The sequence below is a fragment of the Equus quagga genome, chromosome 15 (assembly GCF_021613505.1).
Source record: "Equus quagga isolate Etosha38 chromosome 15, UCLA_HA_Equagga_1.0, whole genome shotgun sequence".
Classification (NCBI taxonomy): domain Eukaryota; kingdom Metazoa; phylum Chordata; class Mammalia; order Perissodactyla; family Equidae; genus Equus; species Equus quagga.
Window position 1 is genome coordinate 22,062,654 of NC_060281.1, and position 23,053 is coordinate 22,085,706.

General features: G+C 53.3%; 2 protein-coding genes across 4 annotated transcripts in view; one reads left to right on the forward strand and one right to left on the reverse strand.

Annotated features, from left to right (window-relative positions):
- PPP2R5D (protein phosphatase 2 regulatory subunit B'delta) overlaps window positions 1-8,066 on the reverse strand; it is a 19,305-nt gene extending 11,239 nt beyond the window's left edge. The window contains exons 1-2 of the mRNA XM_046639915.1: window positions 7,723-8,066; window positions 2,733-2,810 (exon numbers count right to left, since the gene is read on the reverse strand). Coding sequence (XP_046495871.1) covers window positions 2,733-2,810; window positions 7,723-7,977 — 333 coding nt within the window. The 5' untranslated portion in view covers window positions 7,978-8,066. The remainder of the gene's footprint in view (window positions 1-2,732; window positions 2,811-7,722) is intronic.
- Window positions 8,067-10,055: 1,989 nt separating this feature from the next.
- Window positions 10,056-22,866, forward strand: PEX6 (peroxisomal biogenesis factor 6). 3 transcript variants are annotated; one of them, XM_046639913.1, is made up of 17 exons: window positions 10,062-11,667; window positions 13,230-13,393; window positions 13,862-13,945; window positions 17,691-17,793; window positions 17,878-18,011; window positions 18,646-18,757; window positions 19,138-19,346; window positions 19,776-19,971; window positions 20,120-20,196; window positions 20,350-20,482; window positions 20,564-20,769; window positions 20,901-20,962; window positions 21,207-21,315; window positions 21,605-21,721; window positions 21,845-21,922; window positions 22,069-22,208; window positions 22,407-22,866. In XM_046639913.1, exons 1-17 carry the CDS (start codon window positions 10,783-10,785, stop codon window positions 22,541-22,543), a joined length of 2,946 nt encoding a protein of 981 aa, XP_046495869.1. In that variant the 5' UTR covers window positions 10,062-10,782; the 3' UTR covers window positions 22,544-22,866. The 3 variants fall into 3 exon arrangements, with proteins under 3 accessions (XP_046495870.1, XP_046495868.1, XP_046495869.1); XM_046639912.1 differs by having other exon boundaries at window positions 10,058-11,667; window positions 17,691-18,011; XM_046639914.1 differs by lacking the exons at window positions 13,230-13,393; window positions 17,691-17,793 and having other exon boundaries at window positions 10,056-11,667.
- The last annotated feature ends 187 nt before the right edge of the window (window positions 22,867-23,053 follow it).

Sequence of the window (23,053 nt, forward strand, 5' to 3'; positions counted from 1 at the left end):
GGGGATGATGATAGTAACAGAATGACCTAAGGAGAGTGTTGTAAGGATTAAATGAGAAGATTAAAAGATGAAAGGCATGCAAAGTTCTTAGCACAGTGCCTGACACATAGTGTACAGGGTTGAATAGTGTCGCCCCGAAATTCACGTCAACCCGACATCTGTGCATGTGACCTTATTTGGCAATAGGGTCTTTGCATATGTAATCAAGTTAAGATGAGATCATACTGGATTAGGATGGCCCTAAATCCAATCTGACTGGTGTCCTTCTACGGAAGAGGGAAATTTGGACACAGAGACATAGAGACACACAGGGGAGAATGTCCAATGAAGATGGAGGCAGAGATTGGAGTGATGCATCTACAAGCCAAGGAGTGCCAAAGACTGTGGAAAGCCACCAGAAGCTAGAGAGAGGCATGGGACAGATTCTTCCCTAGAACCTCAGAGGGACATGCCTGCCGAGAGCTTGATTTCAGACTTGTGGCCTCCTGAACTGTGCAAGAATAAACTTCTGTTTTTTTAAGTCACTCACTTTGTAGTAATTTGTTATGGCTGCTCTAGGAAACTAACACACATGTAACTGCTCAATAAAACAAATGTTGGCTGTACTTATTAGGATCAATCGGAAAAGTTCTGGCAATTGCATGACATGTTAAATTTGGCTGTAAGAGCCCCAAAATCTGGACTAGAAAAAGGGCAAGAGAAGGACTGTGCCAAACGGCTTTTGGCGACGTGGGCCTCACAGCCTGGCCCCCAACTTTTCCACTGTCCCTCTGCCTGGGGCCACATGGGTGCGTTTCTGGAAAATCAAGGAGCAGAATTCCTGCAGCTTCCTCATACGGGGAGCCTGAGCAGTGTTTCATAAAACAGAGCCCAAGGTGAACTCAACACTCTCCTTTCCCAGAGGGCTTGATATCAACCCACTGTCTTTAACAGATATGTCAAGAAAGGTAGTGGAGAAATCCTAGCAGCTGGTCTGTTTGAGCCTTCATCTTACATCTTTGAAAGGAGAGGGCTAGACTCTAAGGTTCCTTCCAGCTCTAATTTGCAGTTGGTTTGTCTGCTCCTTAACTCACTCACTCATTCACTCACTAATGCATTCAAATGCTGGTGCCTGCGGTGTGCCAGGCCCTTGGGCATTACACGAGAGCCTCACGTGCTAACACAGGAGACCACTGAAAAACAATGAATTCACATGGAATTGTTTCATTACAGCTGCGGGTATGTGATGCTGGGGAGTGGTACTGGTACTGGATGCCGGAAGAGCAAATAGCAGGAGCCCCAACCACGTCCTGGGGATGGGGGTGGGCAGTCAAGGAAGGCTGCTTTCAGGACAGGACATCCAGCCTATCTAGTAACTGAACAAGTAGGGGTTAGTTAGGCAAAAGGCAGGAGCGGCCTCCTAACTATTCCTTTCTGTCCCTTTAAATCCTGTTTCTAAGTCTCTCTTGCTGCTTTAAATGTCAGTTGCCAGCTCCCAGCCACCTTCCCTGTGGGTCCCACAGATGTCATCATTACTGAAGGGGAGACTGAGCCCAGAGGAGTGTTCCCCAGAAGCATTTACTGATGATCTATATGAACCGAGCGCATGAGCACACAGGGGCGAGGAGGAAGCAACACCGTGCAGCTCCTCCCCTCAGAGTTCACAGTCTGCTGGGGAGAAACACACATGGGAACAAATAGTTACATGAGGGATAAGGACTATCACGGAGACATGTTCAGATTACCGTGTAAGTGCAGAGGGAGGAGGAATTTATCTTTTGTAGTCCTCAACAACCAGGTCTGTAAAATGGGGAAAACCTACCCTGCTTTTTCCAATGATTCAGGTGCGGCCTAAAAGGATGGTCACAGGTGTGAAAAGTGCTGGGAGCTCTTTAGAGGTGACAGGGACCAGAAGTACCCAGAAAAATCTACATCCAGAGTTAACCCTAAACACTTGTTAATCAATCTCATCTCTCCAAAAAACCACATGACCTGCCCATAATTCAAGAGCTGTTTCCTGTTCTCCTCCCTCCCTCTGAACAGTTTAGAACAGGAGAGAGGAAGCAGAGAAACCAAGGCTCATCAGCCCCCAGGTAATACAGGCACTTGCTCAACATGTCCACAGGATCATTCACCATCCTGAGCATCCCACTGTGCACGCTCCCAAACCTTCATGGACATACTCTGGATTTCCTTAAGTCCCTCCACCCTCTAGTGCTCTCTCTGTTTGCCATTTATTGCTTTATAGCCCTAGATTGCTGAGCTGTGCTGGCCTCTGCTAATAACTGTCCTTTAGCAGCTCCCGTCTGATCGGGACCAAGGGCAGTGGACCCAGTCCTGCCCGACTCAGACACCAGCCTCTCCCTAGCCCCTGCCCAACCCAGAGCCATGCTGAAGCCACTCGCCACCACACTGATCACCCAGGTACTTTTTCCCTTCTCCGGAGGACCCAATACCCCTAGCTGTTTGCCCTAAGAAAAAAGGAATTCTTAACACTCAAAGTTGGTAGACAGAGAAACGACTTCTACAGGAATTGCTGAGGAGTCAAAGAACTGGAGAGCTTATTTGGTCTGTACCAGCCGAAGGGAAAGCCTGCCTGAGGGCAGCCGGGATGGGCTGTCCAGGTCCCTCCCAGGCTGTGGACGCCGCCTTCCCTCCTGCCTGGATAACTTCTGGGCCCCTCACCCTACTAGTCATCAAGCAGCTGGAGCTCGTGCCTGCACCATAACTAGGGCTGTGCCCACGTTCATTACCTCCTCGGTGCTCTCGCCTCCACCATCCTTGCCCGAGCTGCTGGGCTTGGCCGTGCCTTTGGCAAGCTTGGGGGGCTCCTGAAGGGAGAAGATGGAGGGAGAGTTAGCAGATGGCAGGGGAAGGGAAGAGGCCTCGTCTGGACCCCATAGGTCTCTGCTGTAATTATCCTCTGTCCAACTAAATCAATCAATCAATCAGAACCACTGAGCATCTACCTTGTGCCCTGCCTGAGGGGAGGGGGGGTTGGGGGACACAAAGGGAGATTCAGTCCCTCCAAGGACTTTAGAATCTGGTTAGGAAGACATCTCTAACACACCATAATTAAACATGATATTGCTCTTTCCCTTCATAAGACTGGTGTATGAGTTAGGGCCTGGGAGGGCCTCTGTCAGGTAAGCACCAGGGTGAGGAGTCGTAGGGAAAAGCATCATGGAACAAGCCGCTCAGATTGGCTTGTGGCTAAAGTGGGCAGAGGGTGCCTGAGGCTCTCCTGCTGGAGCAGAGGGAGCCACCACTCTCCCCCCAAGGCCATCCGGAAAGACCTAGAGGCACTTTTTGGATGTCACAAATAGCTCTCAGACTAGAGGGTGCTACTGGCAAAATCAATGGGGCCCAGGGATGACAACGGGTATAGGAATTGCTCCAAGAAGGCCTCAGTGGACAAGCACAGGGACAAGAATGGGGGTAAGGCCCTGAGGTGCTACAAGGAATGAGCACTGGTCCGAAGCCTCCCTCAGGAACCTGGCCACTGGCTCGGAGTCCTGCCTGCCAGCATCTCTTCCTATGCTTCAGGCCGAAAAAAGCAAGTGTCCAGGGACAGGATGGGGAAAATGTGAAAAAGACTTGGGATTTTGGTCTGACTGCAAGTTCAACACAAATCATCCGTGTGCTGTTGGCTGCCAGGCAGCTCGCATGACCTTCCGTCCAGTGAACAGACCTGTGCAGACTGCTTGGCCCTGGGGGACATGGAAGTGCCCTGTCCTCGGCACTGACAGGGCCATTCTGGAGGATCTGGTTCAGTCGTGAGCACCAGACTTTGGGAGAGACAAAGACAAATCCTAGGTTTTCTTCTGGGGAGAAATACAACCCATCTTGGGAGTGGATTCAAAAGCATGTCCTGAGAGCAACAGCTGCAGGAACTGGGATCGTTAACAATGGAAGGGAGGAGTCATGGCAGTGGGGGAGCAAGAGGGATCCTAACACACAAATGAAGGGCTGCCATGTGGACTAAAGATGCAGCTTGCTCTATGTGGATCCAGAGGCCCCAGAGCCATGGGCTGAAGAGGCAGGAAGACAGGCTGAGGCTCTAAACAAGGAAGAATTTTCTCCCGGAGCAGCTGCACAGAAAGTGGCTGCCAGGTGAGGCTGCAAGCTCCCCAACCCTGAGAGCATTCAAGCAGAGGAGCATTCATGCCTCCTCTAAGGCAAGTTGCAGAAGGGATTCAAGCCTGAAATGAAGGCTGGATCGGAGGACCCTGGAAATCACTTCCAGCTCTGAGATTCTGCGACTCAACAGCACCTGAGCCCCTTCAGTGAGAAGTGTTAAATGAAGTGATTATGATTATGGGGGCAAAAAGATTTCAGGGAGAAGAGAGCTCTGTGTGGGCTGGAAGAGAGGGAAGGCTTCGTGGGGGCAGGGAGGAAGGAGGCCATGCCCAGGTGTGGAGCAGCTCCTGGCAGTTGCACCAGCGGGAAGGAGCTCTTTCTTTGGGCTGAGCATTCTCCCACTGCCTGCTGACCAGGCTGGGCACACTGATCCCTCGCCAAGGGGCCAGGGAGTGGCTCAGAGTGTGGGGTGGAGAGGAAAAGGATGAGGGGGGTGCAGGCAGGACACAGCACTGGAGGCGGCTGTCTGCACACACCCCAGATGTAGGCCTCCGGGACAAAGCTGACCTGTCTTCGCATAGGTCTCATCTCTCTACTTGATCATAAGCTCCTTATTCATTTTTGTAGCCCTCCCACCCACCCTATAGCACTCAGACATATCTCTTCAGGAATGCACCTAAGAGAGAGCCCAGCTGCCTGGGCATGTGAGGGTATGTGAGGGTGAGGGTGGGTGTGGGGAAACCAGGCCCACGGCCCTTGCTCCCTGGCTCGTGCAGAACAGGTGAAGTGCGTACACTTCAGCCCAGCCCTGCATGGCACAGTGGTTTGGAGCCAGCCCTGTGTTTCGGGCCCAGCTCTTACTAGCTGTATAATCCTGGGCAAGTCACCTCGCTTCTCTGAGCCTCAGTTTCCTCATCTATTAGGTGACGACAATCATGGTACCTAATTCCCTTTAAAGATTTTATTTTTCCTTTTTCTCCCCAAAGCCCCCAGGTACACAGTTGTGTATTTTCAGTTGTGGGTCTTTCCAGCTGTGGCATGTGAGACACCGCCTCAGCATGGCCTGACGAGCGGTGCCGTGTCCGCGCCCAGGATCTGAACCGGCAAAACCCCGGGCCACCAAAGCAGAGCGCACAAACCCAACCACTTGGCCACGGGGTCGGCACCCCTAATTCCCTTTAGCACTGTGTCTGGCACATGAAAACCCTAACGTCATTCAATGTTATTACTATTATTATGAACAAGAAGAAAGTGGGAGGGAGCAGGAACCTAAAAGACATAAGTCCCTGATCAGAACATGAGAGAAGAGGAAGGATGCAAATCCCCCCACGGGATTGACTCAGCACCCATCCATTGAGCACCTACGTGTGCAAGGGAGATGCTAAACCAAAATGAGCTTAGTTATTATCTCAAGGGGAACGAAAAGACTTGTCCACAATTAATTCCAGTCCAAGGGAATACAAAAGGGCCATAAATGACCTACCAAGTGTTCTGCAAATCCAGGGGAGGAGGGAGACCTCACTCCTCACCGAGGGTTTGGGAAAGGGTTCACGGAGGAGGCCCTGAAGGATGGCCAGGATTGGGATCAGCAGAGACGGAGAAAGGGGAGAGGTGATGGATGAGCAATAAAGATCCTCCACCCATCCCTCCTGTCTGCCCCCACCCCACCCAGGTAAACCTCAGTCACATCGTCACCTCCCTCCCCCTCCGGACTTGCCAACAATTGAAGCAGGCCAAATGCAACTGGAAATCAAAAGCAGAAAGTTAAACCTTAAAGGGGATGAGAGACGCCCCATGTACCCCGATCCTTCCAGTTTTCTTTTCCAACCAAATACTTATACGTGTGGTCCTAGCAAGTCTATTTAAGAATTTTTCTTCATCTTCTCAATCATCTAATGGAGAAAGGCTTTCTGTGGATGGGATAGCATCTGTTCCATCAGACTATCAACTAAAGATGGGTGGGGACCTCACCAGCTTCCCCTGAATTCCATGCCCCTCCACACTCCTTTAAGGAGGCCCTTAGCCCTTGGTGTGGCTAACTTGTGTGTGCATCACCTACAGCTAAGCTGCTCAAACCACCTTAGCATGCCCAGCCCCCAAGGACACAGGCCCTGGGTGGGGCACACAAACCTGCCCAGCTTGGCACCCCAGGAGGTTCAGTGCCCAGTACACCATCACTAACCCTACACCCAGAACCTCAGGCCCTGAGAGGTTATGGGGACAACCCAGAATCAGAGCTCCCTGGCAAATCTCCAACAGCCCAGGATAAAGAGTTGAATTGATAAGGTCGGAGATGGCAGCCCAGCAACCCAGCCAATCAGAGGACAAATGAAAGCAAGACACGTCTGGGGTCATAAAGTGGGTGAGCAGAACACCAGGCCAGAGCCAGCTCCCACCACAGGGGGCCAGCCCTAGGAGAGGAGAAGCTGGGGGAGGCTGGAATTGGTATCCTAGCATCCTCTGTGAGTCTGTACCTCAAGAGAACCACACCTCTGAGTCAGACCTCAGCAACAGCAGGCAAGAGGGTAGAGAAAGGCAGAGATGAAGAACAGGAGAAGGCACTACGGAGGTAGAAGAGGAAAGCGAAAGAAGACAACATCAAGAAATGGCTTGCTATCAGGACACCATGACAAAGGCAAGGGTTCCAGGGGTGGCTGGCCTGTGGGGTAAGAAGGAAAACTGATCGGATTGTGAGAGCAGATTCCCAATTTGGGGATAGTGTGGCCCAAGAAAGACAAAAATCCAGCACTGGTGCAAAAAAGGAAAAATGCAAAGGTTATCCTAGGATTAGGAATAAGGGCAGGAGCCTGCTCAGAGTAGGAAAGGTGATGGGTTTAGGTTGATGCCTGTTAGGAGGGGCTTTGGTACAGAGGAGGCCTTTAAATCAGGAGACCCGATATTGCAGCTGGGCCTCCATCAGGCTGTGTGACCTTGGCCAAGTCCCTTCCCCTGTCGGGGCCTCAGTCTCCTCATCTGTATCACTAGGGATTGCACTGAATGCGCTCAGAGGTCCCTGCTAGCACTGTCGTTCTGAGGTTCCACCGACAGAAGCAAGGGCTCAGTCCTGGCTTACAAGTTTGTGTGCGAAGGAAGAACTAGAGGGAGGGGCCTAGGCCAGATTTGGTGGAGGAGAGAGAAAGCAGAGCTGTTCTAGGTCAGGGAGCTTGGCGGGGAGGGAGAAGAGGCTGTAGGGGACAGTGGAGAAGGCCGGCCCAGGCCCCGGCGGGTGAGAAGAGGAGGGAAGCGGCTGCGCGGGGAGGGGGGTGTAGTTCTGGAGGGAGGTGCTGTCTCAGATGAGGGGCTGTCCCGAACGGGCAAACGGGTGGGGGATGGGGGAGTCGTTGGGGGAGAAAAAGCAGGCGAGTGACCTGGGAGTGGGGCAGATCTGGAGGGAGGAGGTTACTCTGGGCCGGGGATAGGTGGAGGGAGGACAGGAGGGAGGTGTACGTAGGGGGACTCTATCCCGGGCAAGGTGAGGGAGCCTTCCCAGCTGCGGCACAGGCTGGGGGTGCGACCAGCAGCGGGACGGAGGGCTGGCCCCGGGAGTCCTGCGGGGGCCGGACGGGAGGGTCAGTCTGGGGCTGTCCCGGGCCTGGCTCGGGCCCCTCCCAGAGCTCCACGCAGGCCCCAAGGCGGAGGCGCGGGGAAAAGGGCCATGCTCACCTTCTCCTTCTTCAGTTTATAGGGCATCTCGGCCCGTGCGGACCCGGCCTGGCTCCTGCGACCCCGCTCCGGCTCCGGCTTTGCTCGGCCACACTCGGCCCGCTCGGCGTCTCTTCGCCACCGCCTGCGCGCTGCGCCCGGGTCGAGCGGTGTCTGCGCCTCCAATTGGCCCGAACTCTTACAAACCTGCCTGACAACCAGGCGCCGCCTCCTCGGATTGGTCATTGGAGCCAAGCTGCTTCCTTTTTTTCTCATTGGAAAGGAAGAGTACAAACCGCCAGGGTTCGGCTCGCAGAATTGGCCGAAGTGGGAGGTCCCGCCCTAAAGTGGGTCGAGCTCAGCGAAGGAGGCGGGGGTAAGGGGAAGCCCCAGCTTAGCAGAGTGCCGCACTCCGGCGTCTGTTGTGCGTCGGCTTCGGCCATTCTTCGCAGCGCATTCTCCCCTGAAGCGGCTCTCACGCTTTCCCTACTCTGCTACTCCGTCCAGTCCAAACTGAAGGAAAGAAGCCCTAAAATGAAGGGTACCTTTCTTCATCAGGGTAACGTAGCACTAACTGCATACGCAAAATTGATTGAAATTGCTCCCAAGAGTCCTTGAGGGCATCCGTTTCCTAGACAGGGCTTGCAGAGGATCAAAGGGGAAGCCCGGCAGACCGGGAGCTGGGTGAAATGAAGTGAGAATCCCGGATTTGTTGCAACTTTGGAAAGAGGGTCCCGTTCCTGCTGCGTGTCCTGCGATTGGGAACCAGACTTGAGCACTTGAGAACGCAGTAGCAAAGCTACCTCATCGCTGAGTGTCTCCGGGAAGTACATGCCTTACTCCCCACCCTGCCCAAGCCACTGCCCTAATGGATAAGACTAGTTTTTGCCCTCAAGGATTTCACAGTCTGGTAAAGTTCACAGACGTGTATAAACGGATGATTAAGATACAATGTAATAAGTTACACAAACCTAGAGATGGCTGGAGGAATACCTTTCAGAAAGTGGATTCCAGTAGCAGATAGACTGACTACATGAAGAAACTAGAGAAGGCTCAAGAATAAGCCTGTTGTCCTTGCTCAGGAGAGCAAAGTAATAAGACAGTGGCCATCGATATGGAGAAGAAAGGACAAAATTGGGAAAAGCATAGAATCAACAGGATTTGGTGATTCATCAGATTGTGCAGAGGATGGTAAGGGAAAGGGAGGAGTCGAGGATGACTCCTGGAAGCTGTCAGAGAGGTAGGAGAAAAACTCGTGTCATAATGGCAGAAGAGTGGTCAGTAGTTTCAGAGTCCAGAAAAAGGTTGAGTAAGGTAAAGATTAAAAGCGTTACCTTAACTCTGCAGTTAAGAAGTTATAGGTGATCTTTGCACAAAAGTTTCAGAGGAGTGGAAGGAAGGTTATAGCAAGAGGTATGGAGGTAAAGGCAACAACGTAGGCTCCTGGCTATCTTACAGAAATAGTATTTGGCTTTCAGTGACTAATGACGATTTCAAGTTAATGCAAAATGGACTGCGTGCCAACCATTATTTGCTTGAGAGGAAAGGACATTTATCTGTGGATGGATATTATGTGTATGAGTGCTGACCCCCAGGTGGGATACCAGATGTATTTACTCATTCCCAAGACCTCAAGGAACACCATAGTCCTTAGGCGTAGAGCTTGCCTGCTGCTGTGTAAAGCAGGTGTATCTTCTTTGGACCCACCCTACCATCCTCCCAGTCCTTGGTCCCTCTGGGAGGCAGGGGACAGAGCCACATAATAGTTTAGAACTACCAAATGGGAGCTTTCATCCCTATGAATTCAGGTACATAGTACATTCTTGCATGCTATTTTAAAGATGTGGAACTGGGCAATTTCTGGTTTAGGACTAAAGGTACTTCCAGGAACTATAATCAGATACTTAAAAATATTTTCCTGTCTCTCCAAGGGTAGAAATACTTTATAACATGTAAATCTAATATTCAACTCTCAGATTTTTAGGAATGCATAATGTACAAAGTAGAAGACTGCCTTAAGATGTTCAGCTGTAAAGAAAAGGAGAAAGTTGCATAGTAGCTGGAAGAGAATGCAATGTGCAGAAAGACTAGATTGCCACCAACCAATCCATTGATTCTAGGTGCAGATATATTGCTAACGACTGGAAGTGTGGCCTACCAATGTCCAAGTGCCTTGTACAGAGCAGTAGAGGTGGAGACAAGGACGGAATCTAAGTAACAGCACAGGTGGGAAGCAAGGTGTTGGTTTGGTGCTCATGACTGAAGCCTTCAACCCCTCTCTTCTGCCTGCTCTGCTGCCCACCGCCCTCTAGGGTAGAAACAAGAAATGCGTCTCCAGCCTGCAAGGATTGATGGTGGGGAGAGCAACTGGGTTTTGGAGGGATGAAAAAGCTTTGTCTTCGTTTCAAGTTTAGTGGGAGGAGAATGAACAGGACAAGAAACACTGGAATGCGGGTTTTGTGTAGGATGTGTTGGAACAGGTGTGACAGCACCAAGCACTCCAGGGCTACATGAATCACATGTAGTAATTCATCCAGCAGCCACTACATATCCATAAAAACTGTCTGAGACAGTTTTATAATCCTACCACTCCCTCCTGCAGCCTTCCCCACAACCCCCAAACCTCAGTGCCTACAGTTCCACAGAGGGAACTGTAGGAGCTCCACAGAGGAGTGGACTCCTTCCTAAACACTCCACCCACGGTTCCCCGCTACGGGCCGAGTTGGTCCGGGGCACCCTGACCCTTCATTGATCATTCAATGAACTGTTAAGTACATGGGATGGGGTAGTTAAGAGGACGTTACTCCCCCAGCAGGAGCAGAAGGCAAATCCCCGTAAACACAATCTGAAAGGACGCGTGCGTACACTCTGATCGTGTTACCGCCGTCGAAGCAGCGTCGCATCCCGGCCAAGCCGAGGCGCAGCGCTCTCTCTCAGAGCGTGCTCCCTGCACCCGACGCCCCTCCCCCTTTCCTCGCACCTCCCTGACGGAAGCGGAAACGGCGCGCGCGCCGCCTCGGCGCCTGCCTCTCCGGCCCCGGAAACCGCGCTCCCTCGCCTTCTGGTTGGTGTCCTGTCACCATGGCGCTGGCAGTTTTGCGGGTCCTGGAGCCCTTCCCGACCGAGACCCCCCCGTTGGCGGTGCTGCTGCCGCCCGGGGGCCCGTGGCCTGCAGCGGGGCTGGGCTTGGTGCTGGCCCTGCGGCCTGCAGGGGAGAGCCCGGCCGGGCCGGCGCTGCTCGTGGCGGCCCTGGAGGGGCCGGGCGCGGAGACCGAAGAGCAGGGGCCCGGGCCCCCACAGCTGCTGGTCAGCCGCGCACTGCTGCGGCTCCTGGCCCTGGGCTCCGGGGCGTGGGTGCGGGCGCGGCCCGTGCGGCGGCCCCCGGCGCTGTCCTGGGCGCTGCTTGGCACCTCGCCGGGGCCCGGGCTCGGACCGCGAGTTGGGCCGCTGCTGGTGAGGCGCGGAGAGGTCCTGCCAGTGCCCGGACCGCGGGTGCTGGAGACGCGGCCGGCGTTGCAGGGGCTGCTGGGCCCAGCGACGCGGCTTGCTGTGACTGAGCTCCGTGAGCGGGCCAAACTGGGTCCGGAGCCTGGGGACAGCAGCCGGCCCCCACCCCCGCCCGTGGTGTCCTCCTTCGCGGTTTCCAGCACAGTCCGGCGACTCCGGGGAGTCCTGGGAGGGACTGGAGATTCACTGGGGGTGAGCCGGAGCTGTCTCCGTAGCCTCGGCCTCTTCCAGGGCGAATGGGTGTGGGTGACCCGGGCCGGAGAGTCATCGAACGCTTCCCAGCCACACTTGGCCACGGTGCAGGTCCTAGAGCCTCGCTGGGACCTCTCTGAAAGGCTGGGACCCGGCTCTGGGCAGCAGCTGGAAGAGCCCCTAGCCGACGGACTGGCCCTCGTGCCTGCCACTTTGGCTTTTAACCTCGGCTGTGATCCCCTGGAAGTGGGAGAGCTCAGAATTCAGGTATGATGCAGAACTGAGGTCAGGAATACTTCCTCCTCCTTATCCTCTCTTCTTTGTCTTAACTGAATTGGAAGACCAGAGCTGTAGAGTTCACATCCGTTCCGCCTTAGATCTTGGACTTCTCACTTAATGTCTCTTAGCTTTATTTTATCCATTCTTTACATCAAAATATAATCCTCCATGGTGTGGTGGTGGATGGGAAAGGCTTTCATCTATTCAGGTGAAAAGTGAGATTCATAGTCAAATTACCAGGTGTGTATATTAATCTACTCAATCTAATCAGTTTGTGGAATTGCTACAGTGTATCCAGTATTATGCTGGGTAGTATGGAGGATGGTATCTCACTGCTTTTCTTTGGCTCCTGCTTATCCTTGGCTTCAAATTCCTTCCTATTCTTCTAGCGTCATGTGTTAAAATCCTACCATCCTTTCCTTCAAGGCCCATCTAAAGATGCCACCTTCACAAGGGCTTTCCTAATCTCACCACCACAAATTTAACGTGATTTCCTCCTATAGCGTTTTGTGCCTTTCTTAGGGCATTTATTTTATTCTGCTTTGTTATGAATATGTAATCTGTCTAATCTGCAATTGTGTATTGTAAATTCCTTGAAGAGAAGGGTTCTTTGTTATCTCTAATGCCTGGGGTTTAATGTTAATATTTTATTAAATATATCCAAGAGAAGTTTTTGGTTTCTGCCTTTAAGGAGCTTACTTCAAGAAGATAATTGTATTTGAGGAGACAAATATAGTCCAGTGTTTAAGCACCTAGATGTGTGGTTGAGGCCTCCGCTGTCCAATATAGAAGCCACCAGCCACTTTGTGACTTTGTTAATTAATTAAAACTAAATAAAGTTAAAAATTCAGTTCTTCAGTTGCGTTAGTCACATGTCAAGTGCTCAATAGCCACATGTAGCTATAGAACATTTCTATCACTGTAGAAAGTTCTATTAGACAATGCTGGCATAGCAGTTAGTGCTATGGGATGTCAAGCAGAGACAGAAGATACGCATGAAAGGGAGTCAGGTGTGGGTTTCCTTCTGCATGGGGGAGAAACTACTGGTGTACTGAGACTGGAGCTCACTTAGCTGACCCAGCCCTTTCAGCTTCAGTTACCTTCAGACTGGAGCTCATTCAGCTGATCCAGTCCTGTCTGTCCTTTTCCCACAGCCTAAATTCAGAGTGTCTCCAGTAATGTCCACTTAATATCAATCCCAGTGGCTTCCTGGCGTCACTCAAAGGACTTGGGGGAGTTAAATGTCTTTACCATTTCAGTGGCTCTGGGCCAACTTAAAGGTATCACAGAAAGGTTATCTTTACTGAGAAACTTTTTTGGAGCTAGAGTCAGAAAAGTTAGAAATCTCTTCCTAGTGCCCATTAGAAGGAGAGGTTTCTGTTTTCTAGGGAAGATATAGGTATTCAGCTCTGCCAGCCTAGGCCTCCCCTCCCACAAGCCTTGTGCCTATGGGAATGACAGAGGATGAAAGTAGAATACTGGCTGCTAAGAGAAGGCAGAGCCTGACTCCTTGGGAGAAGGTTATAAGGTGGTGCTTATTTCTCTAATAGAGGTACTTGGAAGGTTCCAGCGCCCCTGAAGACAAAGGAAGCTGCTCAGTGCTGCCTGGGCCTCCATTTGCCAAAGAGTTACACGTCGAAATTGTGTCCTCTCCCCACTACAGCAGTAATGGAAATTATGACCACGTTCTTTACCGACACTTTCAGACACCCAGGTTAGCTGGTTACCCCTTTCAGGTGGATAGCATCTGACCTTCGTTGCTCTCCTCCTATCCTGTGGTATCTACACCCAGACCCACAGAGCCTCTGACTTTAAAAAAGCCACCTTTTAGGCAATATTGTGGCTAGAAGCTTCTTGGTGTGTCAGGCAGACAATAGAAGAGAAATCTGGACCACGAGGTGGATCTGGACCTTCTAAACTGAGAAACCTCTTTGATTTGAGAGGGCCCCAAAAGAACCAGGATCCTGCTTCTCCTCTCTGATCCCCCTTTCTAGCCTCTCCGCCATTTCCCCCAGCTCATTCTAGGTGAGACTTGTTCTCTGGACAACTGCTTGGAATCTCTGGGTGGGCCGCAGGCCCCTAAGAAGTAGTCTGCGTGTTGGGGGTGGGAACAGGGAGAATGTGTCAGGCACGCGATCTTGACTCCCACTGTGAGCTGACCAGGGCCTCTGCTGTGTTGCAGGGCAGTCCAGGAAGGGGATGTTCTGTGTGTGCCAACAGTTGGGCAAGTGGAGATCCTGGAAGGAAGCCCAGAGAAACTGCCCAGGTATGCAGCCACCTCGTGTCTTACAGCTGCGCTTCTTAACCTGGGTGCAGGAGTTCTTTGATCCTCTCCTCCCAGGTGGTGTGGAATAATGTTGTGCACAAGAACATTTTGTTGTCCTGTACATTTTTCTGGAGAGAAGGTACATGATCTTCAGATTCTCAAACAGGCACATGACTGAAAAAAGATGAAGAACCACTGCCTGCTGGCTTTGGAAGGTGTTTATCCTCAAATTGATTGGTGGTCCTAGGTAAAGGGAAGCTTTAAAAATAGCTTAATGGCCTGAACCAAGGTGAGCTTCCTTGCTTTCCATTCTCAGCCACAGTGATATTTGGGCAAAGATTTGGGCCACACTTCTGGTATACTCAACATAGGGAGATCCAGGCTCCAATTTCTGCCCTAATTGATGCAGTGTGCACATGCTACTTTTCAATCCTGTCTCCCAAAGAGGGGGAGTGAAGGATTGCTGCTGTCCTTGAGAGGCCTGCTCTTTCCTTGTCCTCAACAGAGAATGAGAAATAGAGCGTAACTGAGCCAAGAACTCCAAAACAAGGAGTACACCCTTCTCCTCCTGTTGACTCTGACCACAGAGGTAAAAAGAGGAGGCAAAGAATTCAGAGACTCCTTTGGCCTTATATGAAGGGGGAAGAATGTGTAGCCCCATACCCCAGCCAGTCCCTCTATTCAAGACCAATTTTCTGTAGGGGTTTACCAGAAGAAGAACACTGGTACACACGCTAACTCAACTTTCAGGAAAATCTAAGTGAAGTGGTGGGACTGCCCTGCAGGAAGCTGGGCATAAGAGCCGTCAGGACCAAAGTCCTTGGTGTTGACCATCCCTAACCTCAACCCAACCCTAATTTTACTCTAAAGACAGTGGTGGCCAAATATTTAGCCCCCACTTCCTCACTCACCCCCTGCAGTAAGCCCCAGCCAAGACAGAGATGCCTTGTCTGGGGCGCCTGATTCATCCTTGGTCAACATTCAGAGCTTAGTTCTGGCCAGTGCTCTATCTCCCCAGTCTCAGGGCTATGGTACCCAGGTGAAGGGCCCGGTAGTGCCCTGGGTAATCTCATTAAGTGCTCCACAACACCCCTTTGAGCTTTCCCAGATCAAATCTACAACTGGGGCCTGGTGGAAAATGCCAGGCTGGCAGTATCAGTCACTTCCCACTTCTTCTTTTTTTTTTTTTTTTTAAGATTTTATTTATTTATTTATACTATTTTATTTTTTTGAGGAAGATTAGCCCTGAGCTAACATCTGCCACCAATCCTCCTCTTTTTGCTGAGGAAGGCTGGCCCTGAGCTAACATCCATGCCCATCTTCCTCTGCTTTATATGTGGGACGCCTGCCACAGCATGGCTTGACAAGCGGTGCATAGGTCAGCACCTGGGATACGAACCCCAGGCCGCTGAAGTGGGATGTGCGAACTTAACCACTGCGCCATCAGGCCGGCCCCTAAAGATTTTATTTTTTATTTTTTTATTTTTACTTCTCCCCAAAGTCTCCCCAGTACATAGTTGTATATTTTAGTTGTGGGGTCCTTCCAGTTGTGGCATGTGGGACGCCGCCTCAGCATAGCTTGAGAATAGTGCTGGTCCGTGCCCAGGATCCGAACCAGCGAAACCCTGGGCCCCTGAAGCAGAGCACGAACTTAACCGCTCAGCCATCAGGCCGGCCCCCTCCTTCTCATTTCTACCTCCCATCCTAAATATTGTAAATGTCTATGAGCTAGCTTTCTGTAGGAATACTATAGAATGCCCATCTTTTGTACTTTCAAAGGAAAACAGGCACTAGGCCCTCCTGAGACAGACCAGCAGGCCAGTTCTGCTCCTGGACCTCTGCTGTTGCAGCCCTCTAGAGACCTGTCTCCCTCCTCTGGGTGCTGAGTGCATAGTTCTTCCTCCTGAGCAGATCCTGGAAAGCAGGGTTGGGGTGGGCAGATGGGTCCAGGGCCAGATAAAGATGAGTGCTTTACCCTGCGTCCCTAGCCATGGTAAGGGAGGCCCTACAAGGAGGCTCCTGTGATCTTGGAAAAGAGTTCTGCTGTTGGTAGTGTAGCCTTTGCAGACTCTCCCCTGTGTTCTGCTGCCCAAAACCAGGCCAACGACATCCAGCTTCACACTCTCCCATCTGGCTCTTGGAACACAACCCACTGTTCCCCAGCAGTGTGCAGATGTGTTCCAAAGGTCTGGCCTTGTTCTCACCGAGGTGGTCTAACCACCCTCCATGGGAGAGGGAGTCTCCCCAGCCCCCCACAGGGATGTTCCGCCTTGGATTCCAGTGCTTGCCAGATGCACTCTGACTCAAGATGCTTGGCTTGATTGGGATTCTAGGTGATAGACCCACTCATCATTTATTTATAATGAAGAACACTAGGACACCATTTTCCTTGTATTCTAGTTTTTACCACAATCACTGCCTACAGTAATAGTTGCAAGAATTTCATAATACCTGGTATGCTTCCCCCCTCCACCTGGAGGCATTCCCACCCCGCCTTTGCTGCCAGGGGGAGCAGCTTTGTGACTGTGGGACACGGTGAGCAAAGGAATTTGCACCCTGATTTACCTTAAGTAGGCCCAGGTCATAGTCTAGCTGTGTCATTGCCTTGCTGCATGCAGATTAAAGTAGGGAGTCGCAGGGCTGGCCTCATGGCGTAGTGGTTAAGTTCGGTGTATTCCACTTTGGCGGCCTGGGTTTAGGGGTTCGGATCCTGGGCATGGGCCTGCACCACTCGTCAGCCATGCTGTGGTGGCAACCCATATATAAAGTGGAGGAAGATTGGCACAGATGTTAGCTCGGGGCTAATCTTCCTCAAGCAAAAAGAAAGGAGAGTGGCTCATTATTTCTCTATGTGGAAAATTGGGCTAGTAACTGCTACCTGCTACCCACCCTCGGCCCCCTTAGTAGGCTGAGTAACACGAACTCACTCGGATACTAGCCAGTGACTGCACAGCCCTGGTTATGGCTGGGGGAGCTTTCGAAAAATACAGATGCCTGAGTCGCACCCCAGAGCTATTGGAGCAGAACCAGGGTGAGGCTGGGCCTGTGCAGTCTTTTTGTTTTTTTCCAAAAGAGGGGAAAATGTTAATTTTTAAATTGAGATATAATTCACATACCATAAAATTCATGCTTTCAGAGTGTACAATTCAGTGGCTTTTAGTATATTCACAAGGTTGTTCAACCAACACTGCTGTCTTATTCCAGAACGTTTTCATCACCCCAAAAAAGAAATCCCCACCCATTAGCAGTCACTCCCTATTGCCTCCTTCCCCCAGCCCCTGGCAACCAGTAATCTGCTGAATGGAATCCCACACTGTGAGAGATGTTGTAAAAGTCTGACCAATAGTTCTAGTGTGGGTATGTGTTTGAGGGAGAGACTGTACTCTGAAGCCAGTGGAAATGGTCAGATGCTCATCACTTGGTGCAGCAGTAGCTTCTCCCATTGGGCTGAGTGGGTGGGCCCTTTACCTGGAGAAACACCCCCCAAGGCTCTCTGATGGTTGTCATGAGGGGTGCGGAGGACAGGCATAGCTTCCGCCCCTGAAATGTATATGATCCAGTCAGGGAGATAAGAAAGACCGTCTGCTCTCCTTTCCCCCTACTCCCCTGCCACCGTGTCTGAGGGCATTTATCTGTGCTGCTCTTGTCCCTGCAGTGGCCCTCTGTGATTCAGACAGCCACCTTTCCTTGGAGAGGGGTGTATGTGGGTTCTGGATAGGGGGTTCATTGGGCCTCTTTCCTGCAGGTGGTGGGAGATGTTTTTTAAAGTGAAGAAAACAGTTGGGGACGCTCCGGATGGGCCAACCAGTGCCTACTTGGCCAACACCACTCATACCTCCTTGTACTTGGTGAGGCCCTGGGGGTGGGAGTGGACCTGGGGAAAGGAGCAGAAACAACTTCTAGAAACTAAAGCTTCCTCCCACCTTTCACAGGTGGGTTCTACCCTGAGCCGTGTTCCAAGGCTCCCTTCAGAAGAATCCACTCCCTGGAGCAGCTTGTCTCCTCCAGGCCTGGAGGCCTTGGTGACTGAACTCTGTGTTGCCCTGAAGCCTCGCCTCCAGCCAGGGTGAGTGAGGGCACTACCTCCGGGTGTGAAAAAAGCCTGCTCGGAACATCCTTGGAGGGGCAGCAGGCCAGACAAGTAGTCTAATGCCCTGGCCAGAGTGGGATTGGGTGGACCTCCCTGAAACCAGTATGCCCAGGCCAATAGCCCAGGTCCTTTTTGTAAGCAAATTCCCAGGCTCCTTTCCTGGGATAACCTCCCTTCTCCAAGGTCAGCTATGGAAGAAGACACTTCAACAGGCACAGCTGTCTCTGAGACTGCCCTTCCCCTTGGGGAGCCCACCAGCTAACCTGGCCTTCACTACTCTGGCCCTGAAAGACACAGCTTCTTAACCACTGGCCTAAGTGTAGACAAAGCCCCCTCCCTAATTTCTGTCAATACAGTCCAGACCAGACATAACAGTCAAGGCCTTATTGAAGGCAGTGGTGACAAAAGGGAATTAGTCCCTGCCCTGCCAGAGCACCATAGGTGGTGTGGGAAATACGGCCTCACCATGTGGAGACAGCCCTGGGGGAGAGGGGGTGTCTCAGGGAGAGAAACAGGGTGTCTGCCTTCTAGATCCAAGGGTCCCTGTTTTACTGGGGACTCTCAAGTGGGAGCAGAATGGAGGAGACAAGTGTCTGTTCTCTGGTTGCAGGTGTGCCCTGCTGACAGGAACTAGCAGTGTCCTTCTACGGGGCCCCCCTGGCAGTGGGAAGACCACAGCAGTTGCTGCAGCCTGCGGCCGCCTTGGACTCCACTTACTGAAGGTAGGGTTCCTGGAGAGTGGAACCCCAACTATGTCTCCTCCCCAGATCAGATGCTCCCTCTCTCCCTCTCCCCTCTGCCTACTAGCCTGGCCCTAATGCCTCAGCCCAGTGGGCCAGTGAGTCAGGCGTGTTCCCATGATGCTCAGCTCCTGAGAGATATTTCAAGAAGGAAGGGGTTTCAAGATTTTGGTAGATTGCCCAGGGAATGAGGTTAGGGTAAAGAAGAGGTAGGACTCGGCCAGTGTTACCTTCTTCCCCCATCCCTGCCTTCCAGAAAGAGATGGCTGCATCTTCTTCTGACATCCACCCCCACTGACCCCTTCTCCTGCCCTAGTCACACCTGCCGCTTGCTCACAGACCCATCGGCACCCGCTCCCCAGGTGCCCTGCTCCAGCCTCTGTGCAGATAGCAGTGGGGCCGTGGAGATGAAACTGCAGGCCACCTTCTCCCGGGCCCGGTGCTGCCGGCCAGTGGTTCTGTTGCTGACAGCCGTGGACCTTCTGGGCCGGGACCGTGATGGGCTAGGTGAGGACGCCCGTGTGGTGGCCACGCTGCGTCACCTCCTCCTCGATGAGGATCCCCTTACCAGGTATTCTACGGAGCTGGGCCTGTAAGGGGCGAGGCCCAGCCCTCCTCCCTCTCAGCCTTTCGTCCTCTCTACCTCACCCCCTCAGTGGCTTCTCAGACATCTAATGCCCATTTGGCTGCCCTCCAGACAGCCCTGAGCTGAGGAACTTAGGGGTACCCAGAGGGAAGAGGATGCGGTCCCCAGTATTTCTTGAGGAACACTAGGTTGGAGAAAAAGTGCAGCCTCTGCCCTCAGTGAGCTCCCTGTGTGAGGGGGAGCATAGGGCCCCTTCTCAAGGTATTCCGACCCCATCCAGGAAGTTTTGGGGTGCTCATCTTCCTATCCTAGCACCTACCCACCTCCCTGCCCTCCTGCACCAGCCTCAGGACAAGGCAGTACTCAGGGCTGCCAGCCACGTTGCTGCCCTTAGCGCCCACTCCCCGTCTGCAGCTGCCCTCCTCTCATGGTTGTGGCCACCACGAGCCGGGCTCAGGATCTGCCTGCTGATGTGCAGACAGCGTTTCTTCATGAGCTGGAGGTGCCTGTGCTGTCAGAGGGGCAGCGGCTCAGCATCCTGCGGGCCCTCACTGCCCACCTCCCCCTGGGCCAAGAGGTGAACCTGGCACAGCTGGCACGGCGGTGTGCTGTAAGTACCACTCAGTCCTGCCACCCTGCAAGTGAGGGTAGAGAAATCTGAGGCCTCAACGGTGGTCCTCTGCTCCAGCTGGGGGACCAACCCCCAAGGGTTCTTGCCTACTGTGTCCTCTCATGTGACCTTCCCTATGGTTCCCTAGGGCTTTGTGGTGGGGGATCTCTATGCCCTTTTGACCCACAGCAGCCGGGCAGCCTGCACCAGGATCAAGAACTCGGGGTAAGGAACTTGGGCTTAGGAGGGGAAAGGTGGCGAGAAGAAATATGGGCCGGCTGGGGGCTGCTGAGGAAGACAGAAGGGAACAGGACTCTGCTGGGGAAGAGGCCTTAGGGCAGGTCCTCCAGAGGCCTCCCTCTGGGTTTCTCTTTGCAGTTTAGCAGGGGGCTGGAGTGAGGAGGATGAAGGGGAGCTGTGTGCTGCTGGTTTTCCTCTCCTGGCTGAGGACTTCGGGCAGGCGCTGGAGCAGCTGCAGGCAGCTCACTCCCAGGCCATCGGAGCCCCCAAGGTAGGGACTCCAGGTCCTTGGAGGGAGGGCCAGAGCTTCCTCCACCAGCATGTCCCCAACTGTGCACTTTCCATCTCCTAGATCCCCTCAGTGTCTTGGCACGATGTGGGTGGGCTGCAAGAGGTGAAGAAGGAGATTCTGGAGACCATTCAGCTCCCTCTAGAGCACCCTGAGCTGCTGAGCCTGGGCCTGAGGCGCTCGGGCCTTCTGCTCTACGGGCCTCCTGGCACTGGGAAGACCCTTCTGGCCAAGGCAGTAGCCACTGAGTGCAGCCTTACCTTCCTCAGGTGGGGAGGGGGCCTAGGAGGGATGATGGGTGGATTGGGAGCTGCACCAGGCTCTGAGGAGCAGGACCAGGGGCTGGCCAGGAGATCATTGTGTCTTTATGTATCTGACCCTCTCACATCCCCTCCCTCAGCGTGAAGGGGCCCGAGCTCATCAACATGTATGTGGGCCAAAGTGAGGAGAATGTGCGGGAAGGTGAGTGAGTGGGGAGGAGCAGGGCTTCTAGCCCTTCCCAAACCCCAGTGACCCCTGTGCCACCCCCACCCTCAACCTGCTCATGATCATTCCTAGTCCTCCTTACCACAGTCAGGTTCCTGCCCAGTAGGGCCTAGTACCTGGAGTGTTAGTGAGGAGTTGTCGAACCTGGGTTTCCTGCCCTATCTCCTGACTTCACACCCCGCTGAGCTTCCCCCTCCTGTGGGCCCCTCTCTCTCCTCAGTGTTTGCCAGGGCCAGGGCTGCGGCTCCATGCATTATCTTCTTTGATGAACTGGACTCCTTGGCGCCAAGCCGGGGGCGAAGTGGAGACTCTGGAGGTGTGATGGACAGGTGAGGAGCTGGGCCAGAAAGGAGTCTGGGGTGCAGGACGGAGGGACGTGAGACAGGCTGCAGCAGCCTTCAGAGCCCTTTCTGGTTTGAGACAGTATAACGGAAGCTGAAAGGGGCCATGGAGTTGGGTGTGGGACATTGAGGAGAATGGGGGCCTGTACAGAGGGGTCCACAGGGCACAACTGGACAGCAGGCCCTGTGGAGAAGACCTGCAAGGAGAGGCACCACAGGCAGGGGAAAGACTGAGGATGGGCCAAGGACTCTCTCGCCTTCGCTTCCTCCTTGGCAGGGTGGTGTCTCAGCTCCTGGCCGAGCTAGATGGGCTTCACAGCACTCAGGATGTATTTGTTATCGGAGCCACCAACAGACCAGATCTCCTGGACCCTGCCCTTCTACGGCCTGGCAGGTGGGCAGCCCATACCTCTCACCTGTGCCAGGCCCATTTAGGCCTGTCACTTGACCCCATCCTGTGGCTCCTCCACCTCTCATGCTGGCTTCCTGACACTTATGCCCACCTATCTCCCTAAAGGTTTGACAAGCTGGTGTTTGTGGGGGTGAGTGAGGACCGGGCCTCCCAGCTCCGTGTTCTGAGTGCCATCACACGCAAGTATGCCCTGTCAGAGGGAGACTCCAAGGGCTTGGGCCTTGGGATGGTGAGGGGGTGAGAGCAATGAGAGAACAGCCTGCTCAGGGATGCCTTCTGAGGGAGGAGGGATGCCAGGGAAACTGTTTCTTTCTGTATCCCCACAACAGATTCAAGCTAGAGCCCTCTGTGAGCCTGGTGAATGTGCTGGATCGCTGTCCTCCCCAGCTGACAGGTGCAGACCTCTACTCCCTCTGCTCTGATGCCATGACAGCTGCCCTCAAACGCAGGGTTCGGGACCTGGAGGAAGGTGAGCCACTCGCCAGCTCCAGAGGTCAACCAAAAAGCTAGTGGGCATCAGGTGCCATTCTGGATTTCAGAGGAGTCTGGGGGACTCTGGGCAGGAACGTACCTCCCACAGGGCTCTCCTCTGCTTGGGTATAGACCACACCCTGTTCCCCAGCTGGCATGGGACCCTGGCCTCACCTCCCCCTTGTCACCCGCCCAGGACTGGAGCCCGGGAGCTCCACCCTGCTGCTTACCATGGAGGACCTGCTGCAGGCCGCAGCCCGGCTGCAGCCCTCAGTCAGCGAGCAGGAACTGCTCCGGTACAAGCGCATCCAGCGCAAGTTTGCTGCCTGCTAGGAGCCGTCTGCAGTCTGGGGCCCCACCCACAATGGCTAAAGGTACCTAGGGATCCCCACAGAGACCTGAAAGAGCAAAGAGCTCTTTCTCAGGCTGCTGCTGGCCCACCTGAAGGCTGCCTCCCTCCAGGAGATCCCCTGGGTGCTGAAGGGCATCAGGAGCCCTGCAGGAGCTCACAGGCACTCGCTGCGCCCCTGTGCGTCCTTCCAGGCCAGGCCTGAGACCAGGGCCCCTCTGCTTGGGAGAGCGGTGGGGCTTGGAGTGTGGGGATTGGGCCCAGGGAGGCGATTCTGTGACTGAAAATAAAGTGTATGCTGCCCTCTGCTGGTGCTGCGGCCTGAAAGGTTGGAGTAGGGAAGAGCAAGATTGCAGGAGGAGTCCCCAGGGGAGGGCAGAGTGGGCGCCACAGGAGCTTGGTCCTTCTGACATTTCTGACACAAACACAAGGCTGCAGGAACTGAAGAAGGCACTCACTATATTGTCCACCCCTCCATTGGCCTGAAGCCAAAT

What these genes read in the sequence shown, in the direction of transcription:
- PEX6 (XM_046639912.1), top strand. Translation starts at nt 10,783, where the DNA reads ATGGCGCTGGCAGTTTTGCGGGTCCTGGAGCCCTTCCCGACCGAGACC. An exon ending in TTGGACTCCACTTACTGAAG is followed by an intron (nt 18,758 to 19,137) that starts GTAGGGTTCCTG and finishes CCCGCTCCCCAG; the next exon opens with GTGCCCTGCTCCAGCCTCTG. An exon ending in TGAGGAGAATGTGCGGGAAG is followed by an intron (nt 20,963 to 21,206) that starts GTGAGTGAGTGG and finishes CTCTCTCCTCAG; the next exon opens with TGTTTGCCAGGGCCAGGGCT.